Genomic DNA, 21531 nt, shown 5'->3' with positions numbered 1-21531 from the left:
CCCTCATGTTTAAGCGTTAATGTCCCCATTTTCATAAACTCTTTTTCTAGATAATCATTCACTTCTTCCCCTCTGAACCCAGAAGACATTTCTTATCTGCATTATTCTTTGGCCATTCTTAGATTTTTAGGCAGACCACTATTGATAGCCTGCATTTATTTGTTCAAAATAATAATCAAAATAATTTGTTCAAAATATTACTAATTTGTTCAATAATATTAATTTGTTCAAAATAATCTTTCCTAACTGCCACAGACTAAGCATTGTACTGAGCACTGACGATGTGTGGAAAAGCTCCCACGGCTTTGGACCTTCTGTTCTGAAAGCCACATGGAGCTTTAGATTGGACAGAATTGGAGAGGGCCGTGCAAGCTTTCCCCCCAGCTTTACTGAGGTGTAATGGGCAGATAAATATGTAATATTACTGAAGTGTACACGACTGGAGAGACATCTACATTGTGAAAAGACCCTCCCCACCACGTTCATTAACACACCCATCGCCTATCTACTCTTGCTTGGCTGAGAACACATTCTACTCTCTTTTATTTATTTATTTATTTATTTATTTATTTATTTATTTATTTATTTGTCAGAGAGAGAGAGAGAGAGGGAGAGAGAGCAAGCACAGGCAGACAGAACGGCAGGCAGAGGCAGAGGGAGAAGCAGGCTCCCCGATGAGCAAGGAGCCCGATGCAGGACTCGATCCCAGGACACTGGGATCATGACCTGAGCCGAAGGCAGCTGCTTAACCAACTGAGCCACCCAGGCGTCCCACATTCTACTCTCTTAACACTATTTTTATAAACAGAAGTTTGCTATCAACTGTAGTCCCATGTTCCACATTAGATCCTTAGCTCTTACTCTTAACTGAAACTTTATGACCTTTTACCAAACTCTCCCTAGTTACCCTACACCTCAGCACCCTGGCAACCACTTTTCTACCCTATTCTCGGAATTCGACTTTTCTTTTAGATGCCACATATAAGTGATGCTAGGCAGTATTTGTCTCTCTCTGTCTGGCTTATTTCACTTAGCATAATATCCTCCAGATTCACCCCCGCTGATGCAAATGGCCAAGTCTCCAAGGTTTTACACAAAAGAAGTCTGTTTCTTGCTCAGAGTCTGGTATGGATGGGAAGCTGGGAGATTTCCGCAGGCCATTTGTTTACCTGGTGGTCCTGCCATCCCCTGGGGCAGGGGTTGGGGGGTGGGCAGAGAAGTGGGGCGGGAGCCTCTGCACAGAGCTGGCTGACTTAAGAATAGAGACTTTCCCACAGGAGGCTAACTGGGACTGGGTTTAGAAGTAAATATGTCACTTCTGCACACTTCCCACCACAAACCCCAGGCCCAGAGTCACACCCAGGTATAAGGGAAATGTACTCTAGCTACAAGCTCAAGAGGGAAAAGAAATGGGTTTTGAAATGGATTTTGTTCTCTGCTAGAAGAACAAATTCTAGGATGTGATAGAATAGAGGGGGCTGGGACTAGGGGAAATGAGTGAGGGTCCTGCAGTGCAAAATGCAAAGAGTCACTCCTGCTCGGGCTTAGGCGAGCACACCTTGGATCTGTGCTCCTCACAGACCACCTCCGCCTTGCCTCACCCTTTCCTGGCCCCAGTGGGACAGTTTAACTGCAGAAAACAAAGAGGGCAATGTGCTGCTTTAGATACAGGGACTAGAAAAGGAGCTTGTTATGAAAAGGAAGGAGAAAGATCTTTCTAAACAGAGTAAGCAACAAATGCAAAGGTCCTGAGGCAGGAAAATTGGTTAGAGGGTTTGAGAAACAGAAAGAGACCAAAAGGCCTGAGATGTCAAAAGGAGAGTTGGAGATATAAGCAGAAACCAGGTCACATGGAGCCTTCAGATCTGAGCAGGAGTTTGGATGTTCTTTCAGGTATCAACAAAAGGCAGAATCAAAAGTTCTGACTTCTGGGGCACCTGGATGGCTCAGTGGGTTAAGGCCTCTGCCTTCAGCTCGGGTCATGATCTCAGGGTCCTGGGATCGAGTCCCGCATCGGGCTCTCTGCTCAGCAGGGAACCTGCTTCTCCATCTCTCTCTGCCTGCCTCTCTGCATACTTGTGATCTCTGTCTGTCAAATAAATAAATAAATAAATCTTTAAAAAAAAAAAAAAGTTCTGACTTCTGTCGTATAAGCAATCCCTCTGAGCTCCCAGTGGAGAAGGGACCACAAGAAAAGCAGCTGGAAGCCTACCGACATGTTTTGGGAGGGAGACAGGGATAAAATGGTCAAGAAAATGCCAACAGACTCGGAAGAGGGATTCGAAATATACAGAAGGGGCATAGAGAAATCCAAGGTATTGCACGGAAAGGAGAAATAAAGGTTTAAGCAACCAAGTGGATATTAATGTTTTGTGGAGCCAAGAAAAGAATATTCTATTTCAACTGTGAGCTTCTTGGGGGGAAAGGAGAGGCTTCTTTCTCTTCTTAAAAATAATCCAACAAAGGAGTTGTAAAGATGTAGTTGAAAGAGTAAGCGAACAAGCACACACATACGAGCACGGGGAGGGGCACAGAAGAGAGGGGAGAGCCTCTCAGCCACACTCCCTGCTGATCACAGAGCCAGATGTGGGGTTCGATCCCACAACCCTGAGATCCTGACCTGATTTATGTACACATGTGTAATTACATACACACACATATATACATGTGTGTATATATATATGTATATGCGCGCGCGCACACACACACACACACACACACACACATATATATATATATATATATGAAAACAAAATCTAAAGTTCAAGGCAGTAAGCATCCCATCTCCCACCTAAAAAAGTTAGCATCTGTACAATATTCTGGAGAACTGGCAGTAGCATCAAAAGACAGCTTTCGAGGCACCTGGGTGGCTCAGTGGATTAAAGCATCTGTTCGGCTCAGTTCATGATCCCAGGGTCCTGGGATCGAGCCCCACATCGGGCTCTCTACCCAGTGGTCTGGGGGGGGGGGGGCGGTGGGGGGAGGGAGAGCAGAAACCAGGCCCTCCCTCTCTGCCTACTTTTGACCTCTGTCAAAAAAATAAGAAAAATCTTAAAAAAAAAAAAAAAAAAAGACTTAGCTTTCCATCCTCATGGTGAAGAGCATGGTGGAATCCAAATGCCTAGACTGGAATTCTAGCTCTGACATTTACTAGTTCTGTGACCTTGTGCATGTTATTTACCCTCTAGGCCTCAGAGTCTTCCTCTGTAAAGGGGCTAGAAAAAAATAGAGCCTACCTTACACGATCATTTAAGAACTAAATAACATGCAGAAAAAAGAACTATGCTTGGCACAAAGAAAGTGCTCAATAAATGTAATGATTATAGTATATTATTGTATCCAGTTCTGTATGTGATTCCTAAGGGAAAAAGATGTAAAGGATGTTCATATCAACGTTAACACTTCAACATTAAAAGTTTTCAGTACTTACTGACCAAAAGAAATGGAGTTTTAAGTTTCATGGTGGACAACTGACAATACAGATGTTATAAAGAAGGTCATTGAAATAGTAAGGAATAAGTAGGTGCTTATGATATAGATTTTAAATGTTGTATTTATGTAGACGGGAAGGAAACTTCTAGAAGGATAAAAAGAACAAAATGTTAATCACTGAATAGAAGGATTATTGGCCATTTTGTTTTTTCATTGCTCTATTTTTCCAAATTTCCAACAATGAACAGACACTGGATTTATAGTCATAAAAAAATTCTGCATTTATTGTGGGGATCACTTCATGATGTATAAAAATAGCTACTCACTATGATGGACACCTGAAACTAATAGGACATTTTGTATCGATTATACTCCATAAAAGAGAAACCCTCCCCAGTTAGTGATTGTTACACTGTCAAGTCTTTACCATTTGCTTCCAGGACAAAACACTTGAGTGTTCCAACAAGGTGGGGTTTATTACCAAAGTAACTTTCAAAACCAACTGAAAGAAAAATGGGGTCTGAAGGACAGGAACTACTAGCCCTAATGAGCAGATATGGCTCATTTGTTCTCTCGAAAACATACAGGTTGAAGGGGTAAAAAAAAAAAAAAAAAATCATTCTTAATGTTTCATTAGTAAAAGCAGCAGGTGCATTCCAGTTCTGTTAGCCTGGCTTGCAGTGTAGGCTCACGATACTGTCCTTGCTCTTCAAAGCACCCTAAAGGCACTTGACTTGGAAGAGAGGCGGGGATCTACAGTGTTCTCTTTCTCCAGCAACAGGCTTGTTCTTGGGAGCCACGTATTAAAGGTGTTTATGTTCAAGATTTCTAGCAGGCTTTTTTTTTTTTTTAAGATTTTATTTATTTATTTATTTGACAGAAAGAGATCACAAGTAGGTAGAGAGTCAGGCAGAGAGAGAGAGAGAGGGGGAAGCAGGCTCCCCACTGAGCAGAGAGCCTGATATGGGGCTCCATCCCAGGACATTGAAATCATGACCTGAGCCCAAGGCAGAGGCTTTAACCCACTGAGCCACCCAGGTACCTCCCCTAGCAGACTCTTTAATATAATCTTTCTCACAGACATGTGTGAATTAAATTTTCAACTTCACTAAACTGTTAAGTGTACATATTACAGGTATCCTTTTCTGGGTAGTATACAAGGGACACCAATGGTAACTTGACTGGTAGCAATAAGCTGAGTTTTTAAATGGATATAGGAAAGATTCCATAATTAGAGCCAGCTGTAGCTCCTAAGTAGGAATGTTATTTTTTTTTTAAACTTTACTGCCACTTACCCACGGAAGACTCTAGACCCTTTCTTGATAATGCCTGCAAATTCAAGACTACACAGCCAAAAACACACTATTTATTGACGGCCTTGGAGAGTGCATTCAAAGTGGCTAGCAGCCATTCAGGTCAAGCTTTGGGGAAACTTTAATCCTTCTCAGGTGACGTTACTTGTAGAATACAACATCCAGCTGATCTCCTCAAATATTTTCCTTCCTCCCTTTCTAAGCCTTCCAGAGAGTGTTTAAGTAACACAAAGTACTGTTTTTCTACCCAATGAGCCTCAGATTACACCAGGCTGAAGCTACTGTATGTTCACTCAGGAGTGTCTCTGAAATCTGTTAACAGAAAACATTATCAGAAGATGTCTAATAGAATTCAGGTTTGCAGAAGGCTTGCATTTCATTCCTGTTAGCAGAAGCCAAAAGGATTGTTTTGATGTCATTTGACCACTAATGTTTCAGTAGGCAGAAACTATTTTGCCTCTTCCATCTGACAGGCAATGGCCTGACACAAATCAAAGCCTTTTATTGGCTTGCAGCGATGTTAACCCACTGGCCGAACACACACCCACTCCTCTCTCTGAACTCCAGCAATTCAAGGGGAAGAGTTTGGCATATTGCCTGCTTTTCCTGTAAGAAACGCTTTGGGGCGACTGGGTGGCTCAGTCTGTTAAACATCTGCCTTCGGCTCAGGTCATGATCCCTGGGTCATAGGATCGAGACCCGTGTCAGGGTCTCTACTTGGCGGGGAATCTGCCTCACGCTCTGCTTCTGTGCCCTCTCGCTCTCATGCACACACATGCTCTCAAAATCTTAAAATAAAACAAAATGCAAGAATATTAAAAATAATGTTCTACTAGCCCTTTATATACAGCAAAGGAATATGAATAAAACAATACTGGATGCCAATCAAAATCAAAGAGAACTAATTTAAAACACCTCTAACACCAAAAGCAATATACCATAGACAATATGGAGATTGTAGTAATGTTCTGTCACGGGCACTCCCGGCTCTTGGAGTTCAGTCAACTTCAATAGGAAATCAGTAAAATAGATTCTTCAACTTCAGCCTAACAATAAGAAGCCAATATGAGTCATGGTTATTTGAAAAAGCAACACACTGAAGTGATTCTTTGGATTCATACAATTTCATAGAACTTCAGAGGTGGGAAAGAATTTGAACTTTCCTAGTCCAAACCCTATAAACCATGTCTAAAGCAGCTTCACCCTCCAGGATCCCTTTGTGCCCAAGGCCAGGGATGTCACTACTGTCCTCCTGTATGTACAAGACATGGTCTAGGAGAGGCGGGATGGCCGCACACAATCATTACACTTCTGTTGCCATGCATACTATTAAGGTATAATTAATAGTACTTATTCCACAGGGTTGTTATGAAAATGAGCACATTAAGAACCTACATGTCTGGCACAGGTTAGGGCTTGCTATGGACTGAAATGTGTCCCCCCACCAGAAGAGATGAAGTCTTAATCGCCAATACCTATGAGTGTAGACATATTTGGAAATAAGGCCATTGCAACTCTAATCAAGTTAACATGAGGTCATCTGAGTGGGCCGGAATCCAATGCAACTGGTATTCTTGTAAGAGCAGAGGGGAGACAGCCATGTGAAGATGGAACAGAGACTGGAGTTAGCCACCAGCTAAACAATGTCTGGGGCTTCCAGAAGATGCAAGAGGCCAGAAAGGATTTCACCCCTCTGCAGTCTCAGATGGTACATGGAGCTGCTGACCCCTTAATGCTGGGCTTCTAACCTCCAGAAACGTGTGGAAATTAAAGTCTGGTCTTTGCAGCCACCTAGTTTGTGGTACTTAGAGCAGCCCCAGGAAACCAATAGAGTATTCTAGTGTGTGCTGCCAATGCACTCTTAAAAGTCATGACATCTAGAACACTGGTGTGGGCTGGGAACCTCCAGCTGCCTCACTCTTCAACCTAGGTAAATATTCCTCTTAATGTAGCACATTGCTTTTTGCAACTCTATTCCATCATAACCTCAGGAGGAGTCAAAAATCAATGATAACCCCTTGTCTCCAACATCCTAGTCCTCCATTGTGGTTTTTTTGATCTTAACAGAAAAGCTCTTACATTTATTTTCTGTTAAAATTTCATTTATAAATTCATTTTGTTATGCCCAGCCATCAGCATCTTTTTATAAACCATCAACCAACATTTAAATGTCCTGTACAACTTCATATCATCAAAAGTGTGGCTGGTAAAACCAACCATCTTCAACCTAATCATTAAGAAAATATTGTTCCAGGGATGCCTGGGTGGCTCAGTACCTTAAGCGAACTGCCTTTGGCTCAGGTCATGATCCCAGGGGCCTGGAATCAAGTTCCACATGAGGCTCCTTGTCCAGTAGGGAGCCTGCTTCTCTCTCTGCCTCTGCCCGCTACTCTGCTTGCTTATACGTGCTCTCTCTCGCTCTGACAAATAAATAAAAATCTTAAAACAAAAAGAAAGAAAAAAAAATATTGTTCCAAAGCTGATGAAGAGTACTTTACTATACCAGAGATGTTCCTCCTCTACGGCCATACCACCCTGAATGCGCCCAATCTCATCTGAACTCGGAAGCTAAGCAGGGTCTGGCCTGGTTAGTACTTGGATGGGAGACCAGAGATGTTCCTCAAAGTAGACAATCCATTACTCCCCACTCTGTCAAATATAATTCCGTAAGTAACATTTGAGGATATACTTGCATTTCTCTACCTTTCCCAATAGGATTTTTAAAGCCTATTGTGTTTTCCTAAGTGTAAGCTATTATTAACAAATTTTCATCATGCTTTTATTTATCTTCCAGTCTAGTAAACCTATTCAAAAAAGTATAAACTATTTGTATAGTATAACCCATGCTGGCTACAGCTGCCATTGAAATCTATCCTTTTTTTTTTTAAGATTTTATTTATTTGACAGAGATCACAAGTAGGCAGAGAGGCATGCAGAGAGAGGAAGGGAAGCAGGCTCCCCGGTAAGCAGAAAGCCCGATGCAGGGCTTGATCCCAGGACCCTGGGATCATGACATGACCTGAGCCAAAGGCAGAGGCTTTCACCCACTGAGCTACCCAAGCGCCCCAAATCTGGCTTTCTTATAATGAAGCATTCTAGAAATTGACTTATATGACATGCTCATGTAAGAATTGAGAAATAGGTCTTCTTTTCTTTGTTAGGAATTCAGATTAAACTTCAGTATCTATAGTATTATTTATTACAAACATTTAAAATGACTCAGAGGCATATGATGCAAAAATCTAATGAGGTAATTTTGTTTAGTATTCTGCCTACAACCAGTCTTGTAATTTGAGTCAACAGTTGTCAACAAGAATTTCTATTTTAGTATCTAGTAGATGCCAGATGCATTACAGATGTGCTCATCGTGGCGTGAATGGTCTTTAGAGGTCCCTCTACAGTCAGTACAGTCCCTGGTTTTACAACACTCTTAAGAAACACCCTTTGTAAGAAAGAATAAAAAAGGAAAGAAAACAAGAAAAAAGAAAAGACCTTGTTGTTGGAAAAAGGCCATTTCTAGCGATTATCAAGCAAGGGTCTCTTCTATTATTAGTTTCCTATATACACCTGGAATTTTCCTATGAGCCTCCTTCATTTTGCCCCTAATTCCAAAAGTTAATCTGATTTATCATATCTTTTTTCCACATGCCAGGCCACAAGTCTCGAACAGGAATGACCTGTTCCTGTTCTTTCTTTCCGTAAGTCCAGGCTCTCCCATCTCTTCAAAACTTGGTCTCAATATTCAATTAAAAGGACTACTTGAAGCTTGCAAAAGACTTTACAACAGTTAGCACTGAGACATTTCCAAATCCAAATCATGTTCATCACCCGCAGCAGTTGCAAAGGACTATTTTATATCTACATAAGGGAATAACTACACTGCATCAAATTCATAATTTTGGATGATTTTCAAGGGAGAATTTCCAAGCCCTAGGTCATTTTATAGAATAGTATTATTTAAAGGCAGAATAAAAAACATCACTCATAATTGACAGGATTCAGTCAAGAGTCACATATCAGCCACTGCATAATTTATGGACCAGAAGTTGTGGTAAATGGCTTCCCAAACTCCACAACCAACCAACCTCAAGCCACTAATCATGCTCCTGGGAACCACAGCCGTCCATTATCAAACAATATTTGAGTTTTTAAATTACTTTGTCTCCTAACTTTAACAAAGTTTCTCTATTATATTAACCTGATGGAAGGACAGTGACCACAAGGTATCTTTCACCAGTAAAGGAATGCTATGGATAGGACAGCCCTAATTTCTCGGAAAACGTTAATAAGACTCCAGATCCTTAAACAGGAAATTTTAAGCTAGTTTGCTCATTCTGCTCACCCAACCTACAGGTGTTCTCTGCCACTTCCTTTTATCTATTTAGAAGAGCCAAGAACACACAAGAGTTCCTCAAAACTTCCCTATAAACCTGATCTTTAAACACACACACACACACACACACACACACACACACACTTCCAAAACCAAAAAAAATACCAAAAAACAAAACAAAAAAACCTCTAGAACATCAAGACTCAAGTATCAAAAATTTACATTTTAACAAAGTGTTCTTCTACCTTCAAGGACTACCCAGAGGGCTTGACAAGTCAAAGACCAGAACTGCCTTAATTTGTATTTCCTGATGGTAAACTTGGAGCCCTGGTGTAATTCTTCTCAACCCACTGGGCTGCCAAGTGTTTTTCATTCAGTGCCGTCTCCAAGGACCAGGGATGGTGGTAGAAAAGAACAAAAGAAACCAAACAAAATATAATTACTCCAAAAGGCTATGGTAGGGGAGGCACAATGGGTACAGGATCCACCTCCTGGTCCCAGGGATAGTAACTCTACTAAGATTCAACTCAACTGAAAACTGGTCTGGGGCGGGGGCGGGGGGAGGGAGGGGGAGAAAGCGTGATAAATATGCAAGGTCATAATAATCTAGCAAATGCCTCACCATTTAAAGCCAGATTTTATCTACAGGGAGGCATTAGAACACAGCAGATCAAAAGTGAACAATGAGGAGCCAGAGAATTTTTTAAAATCCTCTATCAGACCTCATTACATGAGGAGGAAAGAGAACCTTTTAAGAAAAAACTGGATTTTCAAAATAAGATCAGACAAGTTTCATTATTCTCAGACAAAAAGGTGAGAGATTCATTAAAAGAAAAGGATATTCTCCATAATGATTAAAGAATTTGGCAAACAATTGGCAAGCATCAATTTGCAGTTGTTCTGGACAACTCCAAATTTTACCAGTTGTTTGAATTTTCAGGAGTTCACCTCATGGAAAACATTCTTTTTTTCATAAAACATATTTTCCAAAGTGAAGGTAGAAGCTGGAATCCACTGATAAGTGGACACAGACTTTATCTCTCAGATCTTAAAACGGTGAGGTTGGTTAAGTTTGCCTTTCCGTGAGGCTTTGTCAAAAAGATTAGGGGCCCAAAACAGAAATTCCCCAGTAAGGCCAAAAGCTCTTTATTTGTTCCTTTTTTCTCCTCCTGTGTGGATTTAAAGATGATCGCAGCACCACTCTTACTGGAGAAAGCGCAGTAGTTTTCTCACCTGAACCAAGAGGACAAAGCAAAGTAAGCACACATCCTACAGATCATGAGAACAAAGCACAAGGAAAAGAATGCAAAGTGTGCCCTCTATCGGTGTCTGAGTTTTAATCGCCAAAGGGCTGGTTAGCAAGTTGCATCCAGCAATAGGTGAGACGCGAAGGCCATCCTGGTAGAAAAAGTATAAGATGTGCTGACCCAGCAGCAAACACCTAGCAGAAGACCCCTTGACCTGAACTGAGGAGTGTTCAGCCCGGATCTGATCAATGTGAGCCAGCGGCACGATCCAAGGGAGTCCTGTCAACGCCAGCGTAGGTCATCAGTGGGGACACGGCAACAGCAATTTCTAAAAATTTTATATTCTATTATTAATAAGATAAAATTAGACCATATGAGAAAAGGATTTTAACAAAAACCCATTATTCTGTGTATTTTGTACTTCTACAGACTTTTTAGAGGAGTGGAGAGAATTAAGCACCCATTGTCCTCGAGCAAGGGTTCATTAGCCAAGTAATTATTTACTGAGAGAAGTCTTGAGATTGTGCTTCTGATCTCTTCCCTCATACTGTGTAATACAGGGCAAATGGCTGGAAACGGACACCTGGAAAATAAAATTTTAGAAAACCAATGTGTATATCAATTTGAAGCAGTCCTTTGGCCATCAGGCCAATTAAGAAGGTCTACCTCCTATTACCTTAACCAATGCTGCTTAACCTACTGAAGGAAACTGATGAACCAAAGCCATTTTGAGACTTCAGAGAAAGCTTAAGATCCTCTCTCTATGCACTAAAAAGAAGGGCTTTAGCTTCTAGTTTCAGGGGGCTCACAAAAACCCTGGCTCCATATCTGGACCCTAAGTTAGGAAACCCCTGCTCAAAAGAAATGTGCTAAGAAAGCTAAACTCTGTAAGTGCCCCCAAGAGCCTTCAAGTGAGGAGAACTGAAAGCTTTTACATAAATTGTAAGGGTTTTCCCCAAGCAACCAGGTAAAAAGGAAAGCTACCTATAATTAGTTTCTCTACATTTTCAGAGTAAAGGAATATTTAATAGCTTTTCTCAAACCTTGATTGGTTATTCTTATTAAGATGGTATAGTATGTGAGTACACACAAAAAAATACACACACACACACACACACACGTTGACAGATGGACATGGGCACACACCTACAGACACACCTATTCTGGCAATACAAAATTCCAATTCAGGAATACAAGAAATAAGAGATTCCTAAAATTCTTACAAAAATAATTATCTTTAAAAAAAAAAACAAAGAATGATCAAAAAATGAGCAATACGAGTATGCAAAAAGAATTTTGTAACCAGATCCCCCTTGTGGTCCTATACTTCAGCTACCCCCCTACTCAGCCTTCAGATACTTAATATTATTTTATTAGCATGATTTGGAAGTTGTAGAAGTTCTGAGGCTCAATAAAAGTCTGCATTTCAAAAAACTCCTCAATGGGGATGCCTGGGTGGCTCAGTGGGTTAAGCCTCTGCCTTCGGCTCAGGTCATGATCCCAGGGTCCTGGGATCAAGCCCCACATCAGGCTCTCTTCTTTCTCTCTCTGCCTGCCTCTCTGCCTACATCATGATCTCTGTCAAATAAGTAAATAAAAATCTTTAAAAAACAAAAACAAAGCAAAAACAAAAACACTCCGAAATGGGTTCAAAAGTGATTTTTTTTTTTAAATGAACATTTATGGGGGACATGTCTTGTGTTCAGGAAAAGCCAGGGAACTCAGAACTGCGTTCTAGTTCTAGCTACTTTACACTTAACTATTAGTTTTTAAAATCAAATTTCACTTTCCAATTCTGTCAAACTCGTTGCACCTCATCCAAATAGTGAAAGGTCAATGCCGTCCTGGAAGGTACGGTACAAAAACAACTAGGTTGGCTACTGACCCCTACAGAAGAGCTTACTGTCTCGTGCACCACGACCCCACCCCCAGCCCCACATCTCTCACTGATTGGTCTGCATAGTTATGATATACTCAAGTCACAAAAACAGCAATGCAGGTTAAACACGTTTCCTGCACTATGTATATTATTAATATCACTACCTTTTAGGAAGAGAAATACCACTTTCCTTTTCCCCTAAATGGTTATTCCTCTGGAGAAAGAGTTTGGAGTGAAAAAAAAAAAAAAAATCAGTGGATCTTTTCTGTAGAAGAAACGCTTTTAAAATATAGATTCCCCCACCCCAGAATTTCCCCTTCCCTGCCCCAAACTCCCCTGCCACGTGGAGGGCTCTATCATTCCAATAATAAACTGGCATACAGATACACAGATGGGCACTCGGGTGCTCTAGAAATTCTGGAGATTGTCAGAAGAGACTTCAAGTGAGAGCTGGGTGGGAGAGGCTTTTATATCTCAATAGTTTTTTTTTCTTTAAATAATAACAAATAGTGAGATTATACCTATTATCTAAGAATGCATTCAAACTTTGTACAAAGAACTGAGCAGAATTATTTTCAGGGTGAACAAAATCTCATAGTCAATGACTTTTGTTCAGCCACCATTCATGGAGAAGCACCCTGTTAGGCCTGCTTTGGGGATACAAAGATGAGAGGAGTGTGAAGTAGGGGAAGGAGAAGACATTTGGCAAATAGCTGGAATAAAGGGAAAAATAAGAGCGTGTCTGAAGAATCGCACAGAAAGCTGAGATAGCTGTGAGGGGAAAACTGACTCTGCCTTCAAAAAAACGGCAGAAAATTCCAGTTTGGGGGGGGGGTGTTTTCCAAAGGCAGGGACTTCAGCTGGGCATTCAGATGCTCAACAACTTAAAAACCTCAAAAAATGGGATGTGCCTGGACATGAAGTAACCAGGTAAACTTCAGCATGTAGCGCTTCCAGCATGGTGGAAAGTTGGAAATGAGCTGCCATAGGTGGTGGGGACAGCCGTGAATGCTGTGTGAAAGAGGCTGGCATGAATTCTGCAGTCAATGTGGAGACCTGGAGGGTTGGGGCTTAGCAACACAAGTCATGTGATCAGATCTGAGGTTGAGAAACCTTCAACATGGTGGCATCATAAAGGTAGGAGTGAAGAAGATGGTGCTGGGAGATGAGGAGCCCATAGGGTCTGAGCAAGGAAGTACCTTTAGGAATGGAAAGGATGGGGTGGAGCTAAACCTTTCTGAGATAGACTAAGGCCAAATGAACCAATGAAAGAGGCAATGGGGAAGATGAAGCTACAGAGAGATGTTTAGCCTTGACTCATACAAACCTCATGAATGGAATAAGAAACACATGCAGAGAACACACTGGGGAGAGGGCACAGAAGGAGTTGTCAAGTTTGTGTGTGCAGGGAAGAGAGTATCTATCCATACAGCAGTAGTTAAGAAGTCAAGAGGGGAAGAGAATCTGAAGTTAAAGAGAAAAAAAAAATTAATTTGAAGCTGGAGTTGAAGGACTTTACATGGAAGTAACAGTTGAAGATACAGGGATGGATAAAATCCCCTGAAGGAAAAAAAATAACGGAAAATAACAGCAGTCTATATCTCTGAATGAGGGGACCAAATAAAAATGGGCAGAATATGGGGGGCAAAACTAGAGTATGACGTCACTAGCCAGAGGAAGACTTTCTTTGGAAAGGAGAGATCTCTCCAGAGGAAGGAGTCCCAGAGGGCTGTCTCGACACTGGTGGCCTCCCAAGGAGGTAAATATAAGGAGGACCGTTAAGAAAATCTTTAGTAAAGTGGTGGCTGCAGAAGGCAGATTGTAGCTGATTAAAGGGTGAATGGAACAGGATTGTTAATCGATAGGAAGGGTGCAAGTGAAGAAAAACAGAAGAGATTGGAAAGCAATGTGAGAAAGAAGGAAATTAAGAATTTTAGGATTGGGGGAAAGCAGTATGCTCTAAAAGCAGGGGACTGGCATGGAGAGGTCCTAGAGAAGAGCAGAACAGGTAGGGGGCAGGCCTTGGGAAAAATAAAAGCACACTTCCCTCACTCATTCCCTCTCCCCTTCCTGGTCCCACCAACCAGTCTGGGAAAGAGGACAAGAGAGTGACTGGGAAAGGGGAGTGAAGATCCTTTTTAGTTTCAAAGATCTGATTTGCATAGTCATACCATCCCTCACCCCTTTCTCTCAACACCCACGAATACACATGCACCTATATATCCCTTCCTGAGCATAGATCTAATTATATGCATTGTGTGTTCTCTTCAGCATTAATTAACACCTTCCATGTTTATTCCATAAATTCTCATCTTTAGCACCTGCCATATTTATTCCAGCTAAAATTATGAAAATGTATAAATATGGACATGCAACACTGTACCTTTGATCAATCCTTGACTGCCGCAGATAATGCAAAAAATGATGACATTTGGGGCAGAAAAATAGGAAGTTTAAAACTATTTTCATCCCAGGGCTTATCACCCCCTTTTAGCAGAGTGGTTATCAAGCATTATATCAAATGATCTGTCATTTAATTTCTGCACTTAGGAGGGGTAGAAGTGCTTACCCCCAAGAGGTGGGGGGTAGGGCAGAAGGTTTAAAAGGCAGGCAGTTAGAAGGAAAGAAGTAAAAAGTATCCTGGATAATCCCTACACTGACCAGTTAGTCTCTTAGTAAATCAAGAGAAGGTTTTGCATTAAGGAATTAGAAGTGTCATTTCCAACTTGTGATTTCTGCAAATATTGGATTCTTTCCAAGCTGGATTTATAAGCAGATAAAACCAGAATTAAAAGGAGGCCTGGGAGAACATCACCTATTCTGAATCACTTCCAAATTTCAGTAGCTTAATAAAAGGTTGGTTGAGACACAGCAGTTTTTTAACCTTTGTGCGCTGGTAAGATACTAAGCAGAAAAACTCAGAATTATGCTAGAAGGACAAAACAGCCTATTAACAGAAGAGAAGAAAAGAGTGTATTTACATGCAAAGTTAAACATCAGAGGAGATTTTCAGAAATGCTCTGGAACTTAAAAAATGTAATACACAAGATGTATTTTAAAACGTTCTCATTTAAGTGTAGGTAAATATGTTCCATGTGACGTATCATCTGCATTTTTGAAAGAATACCAATGAGAAATAGGCTATCATTAACAGTACTCAAAAAGCCAAATACCTCCACATCTCTGCATTAAATTTTAATTTAACCCTATAGCATTTAAGAGAAGACGTTTGGGTTTCTCACCAACCTCAGTTACCAGAAACAAACCACACTGTTTGTGATAAACACTTCAGTTTCATGGAAGAAGCCAAATCTAATCTTAAAGAAAATGAGAGGTTATAGACGGAGAAGCTGAGACTTTACTATGGAAAAGGCTAGGCAGGAAACATTTGTCATACTATGCCCCCTACCATCCAAAACCAGAAACACCAATTATGTATCTGGGAGACTTACTGCATCTTAAGGAGTTTTATCAAGAAGTTTTCAGAGATCCCTGGTTAAAATGTGACTAGGCACATAAACAGGAGGAAAATAGAAAATTAAGTCACTGCATACCAAGCTCAAGAAATCCCAAAAACCATAATAAAGTTATGATTTGTCTATCCACCTTTCAGTAATTCAACCTGAAATGTGGCTTACAACTATTCAAATAAATGAAGCAAATCTACCCGGTGTACCACACAGATAAATCCTACGTAGTTCCAAGACTAGTACAGGCAGTGGGAGTTAACAGTAGCTAATAATGACCATGCGCTTTTTTCTTTTTTCTTTTAAGATTTTATTTATTTGAGAGAGAACAATCAGGGTGAGGAGCAGAGGGAGAGGGAGAAGCAGACTCCCTGCTGAGCAGGGAGCCCAATGTGGGACTCGATTCCAGGACCCTGGGACCATGACCTAAGCCGAAGACAGACGCTTAACCAACTGAACCACCCAGGCATCCCATGACCATACTTTTGAATGATAGGATAGGATGAAGGAGCCACGGAGTTACGGCTGTACCACGTAGCCAAGATGTGAGTTTTCAAGCAGCTTTTCCAAAGGCTGGCATGTGCCTCCTCTCTACACAATTTTCATTCTCTACCGTGTTTGTGCCTCATTAAAAATTAATTAAAAGGGTTTGGTAGCATTATTACCAAATACATTTTTTAAAGATTTTATTTATTTGACAGAGATCACAAATAGGCAGAGAGGCAGGCAGAGAGAGAGAGAGAGAGGAGGAAGCAGGCTCCCCGCTGAGCAGAGAGCCTGAAGCCAGGCTTGATCCCAGGACCCTGAGATCATGACCTGAGCCGAAGGCAGAGGCTTAACCCACTGAACCACCAGGCGCCCCTCAAATACATTTTTATTTCAGGATTTTGTTTTCTAAAGAAGGGGAAGAAAGAATGTACGTGTTGTTGTTTAGGTTGGTCTTCCCCATACCAGATTTGCCCCAAATTAGGGAAGGTTGACGTTCTGCTCTCTCAATCCTCTGGCTCTATTTTGATATAGAACATACAGTTAAATGATATATTTGCTCTCTATTCCAAACTGGATGCAATTGATTTTAACTGACTAAATGATCTAATCTCTGCCAAGAATTTTATTTCATTAAGAAAATGATATTATAGAGCATCTGAGATCATAGAGCAGACTAAACATAATGCCAAAGGAGTTCTGAGAATGTTCCACAGTGAAGGTTTGATTATTTACAGATGGAATATAGAAGAAAAAAAAAATCAGCTCACAGGCATCAGCCTAACCAATCCTGGTATCACTGCTGCCTACACAGTAGCACAAAGCCAAGGAAATAACTGATCTTCGAAGCCACAACACTCTTTTTTTAAGGTCCTAATCACTTTTCTCCCTAGAAAGTAATATTTAACTGCCACTATCCAAAACAAAGGGAAAGGGGGAAATGTTGGTACCACAATAGGCTCTAGTATGTCAACGGTCACTGCTGACATGATTTGGCTAGTGGTCAAGCATTCACCAAGGAACTAATTTAAATCAATCTCCTTTGGGAAAGTCAATTGTTTGATTCCACACCAATTGTTGCGCATACCAATCAGTGGACATGAGATCAATTAAAACCAGCTTAAGTTTGTGAAGAGGGGCAATTCACACAACCTGAGTTAGATCTCTATTCATTTCAATACTCTCACAATGCAAGCCTTAAGCTTCCTTGCAAAGCAGAAAAGCTACTATCACCCTCTGCTGTCTAGCCAGGCCTTCAAGGAGTTCCACTTTTAATTAAAAACACAGTACACCCTTTGTTGGCACAGATAGTGTGGTCACTTTTAAAAACCATAGTTATTTTAGCCAAAACGTGGAATTTGGGAAGGGACGTCCGTTAAAGGCGGGTGGGGGGATGCAAACTTTTGATAAAAATTTTTTCTTTACACAATTTCTTTACCAATTTACATAGAGCGAAAGTAGTTGAATTTTATTACATCAAAACGTTGGCTTGGCAAAAGTGACTACTGCACACTTTAGGACTGGGTTTCTAAGTGTCAGCACTTGGGGCTGTGAAGGGTAATTGCTAGGAGATTTTGCCAAAGCAGCTTTGAAATGAATAGGTTTTGGGTCAGATACCTAAGAAGGCCCAGGGCCAACTCTGGAGATGGCACTGCCGGGAAGGGCCTGCAGTGCCGCTTCTGGCCGCAGGGGTGCTGTCATGTCCTCTACGACACAGCTCCGCGGTGTGAAGTTCTCCGGCCACACTAGGTTAGCTGGATTCCTCCTCGATCCGCCACAATGGGACGGGCAGTGGGGATCAGAAAGACCTCACGGAATTGGTCAGTCATAATAAAGAACCAGCTGACAAGGCGTCTTGGGAATTTCTCTATTTGCACGAACTTTAAGCATCTCCGTTTTTCCCCAACCAAGTAGACAGCACCTTGTGCTGGTAAGAGGTGATAAAGCCTTTCCAAACACTTTCGACTACGGTGTAACCAAAATTTGCCAGATCTGCGAGTAATACCTCAAAAGAAAATACCAGGCGGAGAAAGGAGCCAGCGGGGAGGAGGAGTGGAGGAGATGATGGAAAGGGACCTTTTCAGGACGACCATTAGCATTAAACTTTCGTGGCCTCTGGAAAGAAATTTCTCTGCAGCGTTTTTCTGCGAAATGATTTCTGAAAATAAGAATTTTCCGAATGCCAGGAATGAGAAAAAGAGACAGGACGGACTGTTTTCTTTAAAACAAAAACAAAAACAAAACAGATCCGTAGCGTCAATTGGAGAGCAGAGGTTACGGAAGTCGCACACCACTAGTCATCGGAGCTCGGCCCTCCGGCCCGCCGACCTCCAACCCTCCGGGTAGTGGCAACAGCTTAAGGACGTCCTAAAAGGCGGTGAAAAGTTAGGGCGAGAAGAGCGTTCTCCAAAATCTGGGTGCAGGACCGGAGATTCCATAAAATGTGTTCTAAACATACCCTATCACAGATCGAGCGCGACATTTATATGGGGGCGGGGGGACAAGTTCTGTTAACTTCCAGACAAATTCTACCGGTGCAGAAGTCCAAATTGCTAGACGAAGACAGTTCTAAGGGGCTGCTGGGCACCTTCCATGCTCCCAGTAATGCAAGGACTGGTTGTGTGTGTGTGTGTGTGTGTGTGTTGGGGTTGTGTTCAAATCCCCCTAGAAGACTTCATTGTGTGTAGCGGCCCTTTCCCTAAATGCAGCTGGATTAGCTGCAGCCCCAGCAGGACTCAGAAATAGGCGCACAGTAAATCTGCCTGAAAGCTAGCTCTCTGGTATCTTTCTGGAGACTTCCACTTGTCTTCCCCGGAGCGCACACAAGTGATGGAGATTGAGGGAGCGGTTAAAAACCGCAAGGGAATTTCATTGAGAACAGAACCAGCTAGTTTTAAGGAACGTATATAGAGAGCGCAAAGTCAGGCCTGTCCCCAAAACATCACTCCGCACGCCAGCACTCCCCCAGAAAACCCGGGTACAAGTTGCTTCTCAATGCAAAAAGTTCAATAAATCATCCCACATAGTCTTGGGGTCCAGAAAAAGAAATCAGTTTTGTCCTTTCCCTGTAAATGTAGGTCCCCCGCCTTGACTTAGTACCCCTTCTCAGCTTGCTCGCTCTCTCGCGCTCTCTCTCTCTCTCTCTCTCTCTCTCTCTCTCTCTCACACACACACACACACATAGACACATCTAGGCCGTGTTCAAAGCTATCTGGGGCGCACATGGATGGGGAAGGTAGACAGAGATGAGCTGCCGGGGAGACGGTTAAGAGGACTAAAAAGAGAGAAGGACAAAGAGAAGAACAAGAAACAGTGTATGCCCGATAAGCAGGAAGAGCGAAAGAGAGGAGTTCAGGAGTAGAAGCGGGGCAGCGAACCGGGCACAAACCACACCACTGAGCCCCGAGCGCCCGCCGGGCTCACCCGGCTCTCCAGCACGTCTCGCTCCGGCTCGCAGCGCCTTCCGAAGACAGAAAAGAGCGTTCGGCCGAGCTCAGGGGCCCAGAAAGTGCAGAGCGGTGGCGCGCGCGAGCGGGGTGGAGGGCACTGCAGGCCCAGCGGAGCCCCAGGGCGCCCGGGCACTAGCGCCGCGACCCGCCCCCACTCCGACCCCAAGCCCCTCGGGCAGAGCAGGACTCACCTCGTTTACTGCGTCTCCATCGATTGCCTTGGCAGTGGCTGTAATCCATACAATTCAGGATGATGAGGGCAAAGGAGAAGAGGCGAAACTGCATCTGGGCGGTCGGGCGGGGGAGAGGCGCCTCTCAAAGTCGGGGAACCGGATAGCTCCTGCGAGGAGCCGGCGCCCACCGCGCTGCCAGGAGAGACGCCGAGGGCGAGTGGCCACTAGCCCGGGGCGGGGGGGGGGGGAGCTCCCGCACTGGTCAGTTCGGAGCGGCCAGCATCTCTCAAACCTTGAACCTGAGAGACGAGGAGGAAAAACAGAGTGGAGAGAGCCCCGGGGAGACAGCCTCTTCGCGCGTCCCAGTTTAAGAGGAGGGAGCGGGGCGTGAACCCACCGCTTGGCACGAGCCGCGGGGCAGTTTAACCCCGAGCCCACAGCTGCGGGCGACTTGGAGAGAAAGGTGATTTACTATCAGTGAATTAGCAACCCCAGCCGAACTACAGGCTCGGACCCGGGGGAAAGGGCGTGGGGCGGCCAGTCCAGGGAAAGGAAAGGGCTCCAAAGGCACCAAGGGCGCAGAGTTCAAGGAGCGCCCCTCCGCCCTCAGGTCCCACGGCGGGGTTACCCAGCGCCGTGGCCGCGGTGGCCGGACGTGGGTCGCCTACCGTCGCACTTACGTCTCGGACCGTGCGGCGAGCCTAGGCGCGGCGCTCCATCCCGGGCAGGGGAAGCGAGGCGCCTCGCTAGCACGTGGGCCGGGGAAAAGTTTGCCGAGAGGTGCCGGGAGCGCCCGGCAGGTCCGGGATTCCGGCGGCCACCGCGGGTCCGCAGTGCTCTCACGGTCCTCTGGGCCGGCGGTGCCTAAGCAGGAGCGCGGCGGGAAGGCGCGTCTGCAGCCTCGGGGATGCTGCGTCCCCGCCGGTGAGTGCGGTCCTCGGGCGACCGGCACCACCGGCTCTCACTCTCTAGGTCCCTGTCCAACTGTGCGGTTTCCCGGGCTCTACTCCACAGCCACTTCACAGCTAGGATTTCTCCCTTTCCAAGCTATGGCAGACAGAACGCTCCCGCGAGGCCGCAGGGATGTGGCGAGCGCACTTTCCGACAGAGATGCAGCCCGGCGGAGGCGAGGCTCGGGATGCTTCTATAAGTAGGTGGTGCTGTGGTCCAAGGCATCAATGTCAGGCTGCCTCGGAGTTCCTGGGTCCTAAAGCCAGAAACTCTCCGGTTTCCCTGAGGTCCTAAAGAGCGCTGACAGCTTCCAGCGAGCCCAACCCCAGGCAAATTCCCTCCGGGCTTTCCTGGAGTGCACGGCTAAACCAAAAGGAAGCTGGGGGTGGGGGTGGCCCTGGACCGCACTGGCAGGGGGATTCCCGCCGACTTCACCCGCAAGGCGTCTATTTCGGGCGCTCCCCGGGTGGGTTCCAACCCTTGCCCTGACCTCCGGGCCAGGAGGATCTGCCAGACCCGTCCTAGCCCACCCTTCCTGAGCTCCCTGCCGGCACTGCGGCTTCTGGCGGACTGAGTTTGAACTTGAGCTACATCCCGAAAGATACACCCCAGCCACTTGTTAATTTACGTCTCGGCTTTGTTATACAGAAGATGTTATCAAGGCTGAAATTAAAATGCGCCCTCCGTGTAGGGAGTGAGCGAGGTTTTCCAATAGCTTTTGCATGTCCTCACAAGGGTTGTTTCTTGACTTTGTTTCTTCTCTGGAAAAAAAAAAAAAAAATTGCAAAAACTTGTGGTCCC

At 43.8% G+C, this 21531-nt stretch overlaps 1 protein-coding gene across 3 annotated transcripts in view; it reads right to left on the bottom strand.

Moving 5' to 3' along the window:
• The window catches only part of LOC111146796 (R-spondin 2), a 160134-nt gene extending 139550 nt beyond the window's left edge, over positions 1-20584 (bottom strand). Inside the window, exons 1-2 of one of the 3 annotated variants that reach the window (XM_022502480.1) lie at positions 20460-20584; positions 19798-20078 (exon numbers count right to left, since the gene is read on the bottom strand). In XM_022502480.1, coding sequence (XP_022358188.1) covers positions 19798-19891 — 94 coding nt within the window. In that variant the 5' untranslated portion in view covers positions 19892-20078; positions 20460-20584. Of the gene's footprint in view, positions 1-19767; positions 20079-20459 lie in introns of those variants that run through there. The other 2 variants (XM_022502479.1, XM_022502481.1) reach the window with 2 other exon arrangements.
• Between the last annotated feature and the right edge of the window lie 947 nt (positions 20585-21531).

Source organism: Enhydra lutris, unplaced genomic scaffold (assembly GCF_002288905.1).
Source record: "Enhydra lutris kenyoni isolate GAN:26980312 unplaced genomic scaffold, ASM228890v2 scaffoldscaffold14, whole genome shotgun sequence".
NCBI classification, from domain to species: Eukaryota; Metazoa; Chordata; class Mammalia; order Carnivora; family Mustelidae; genus Enhydra; species Enhydra lutris.
Note: the sequence above shows the minus strand (reverse complement) of the source record. Positions and strands in the feature narration are given on the sequence as shown.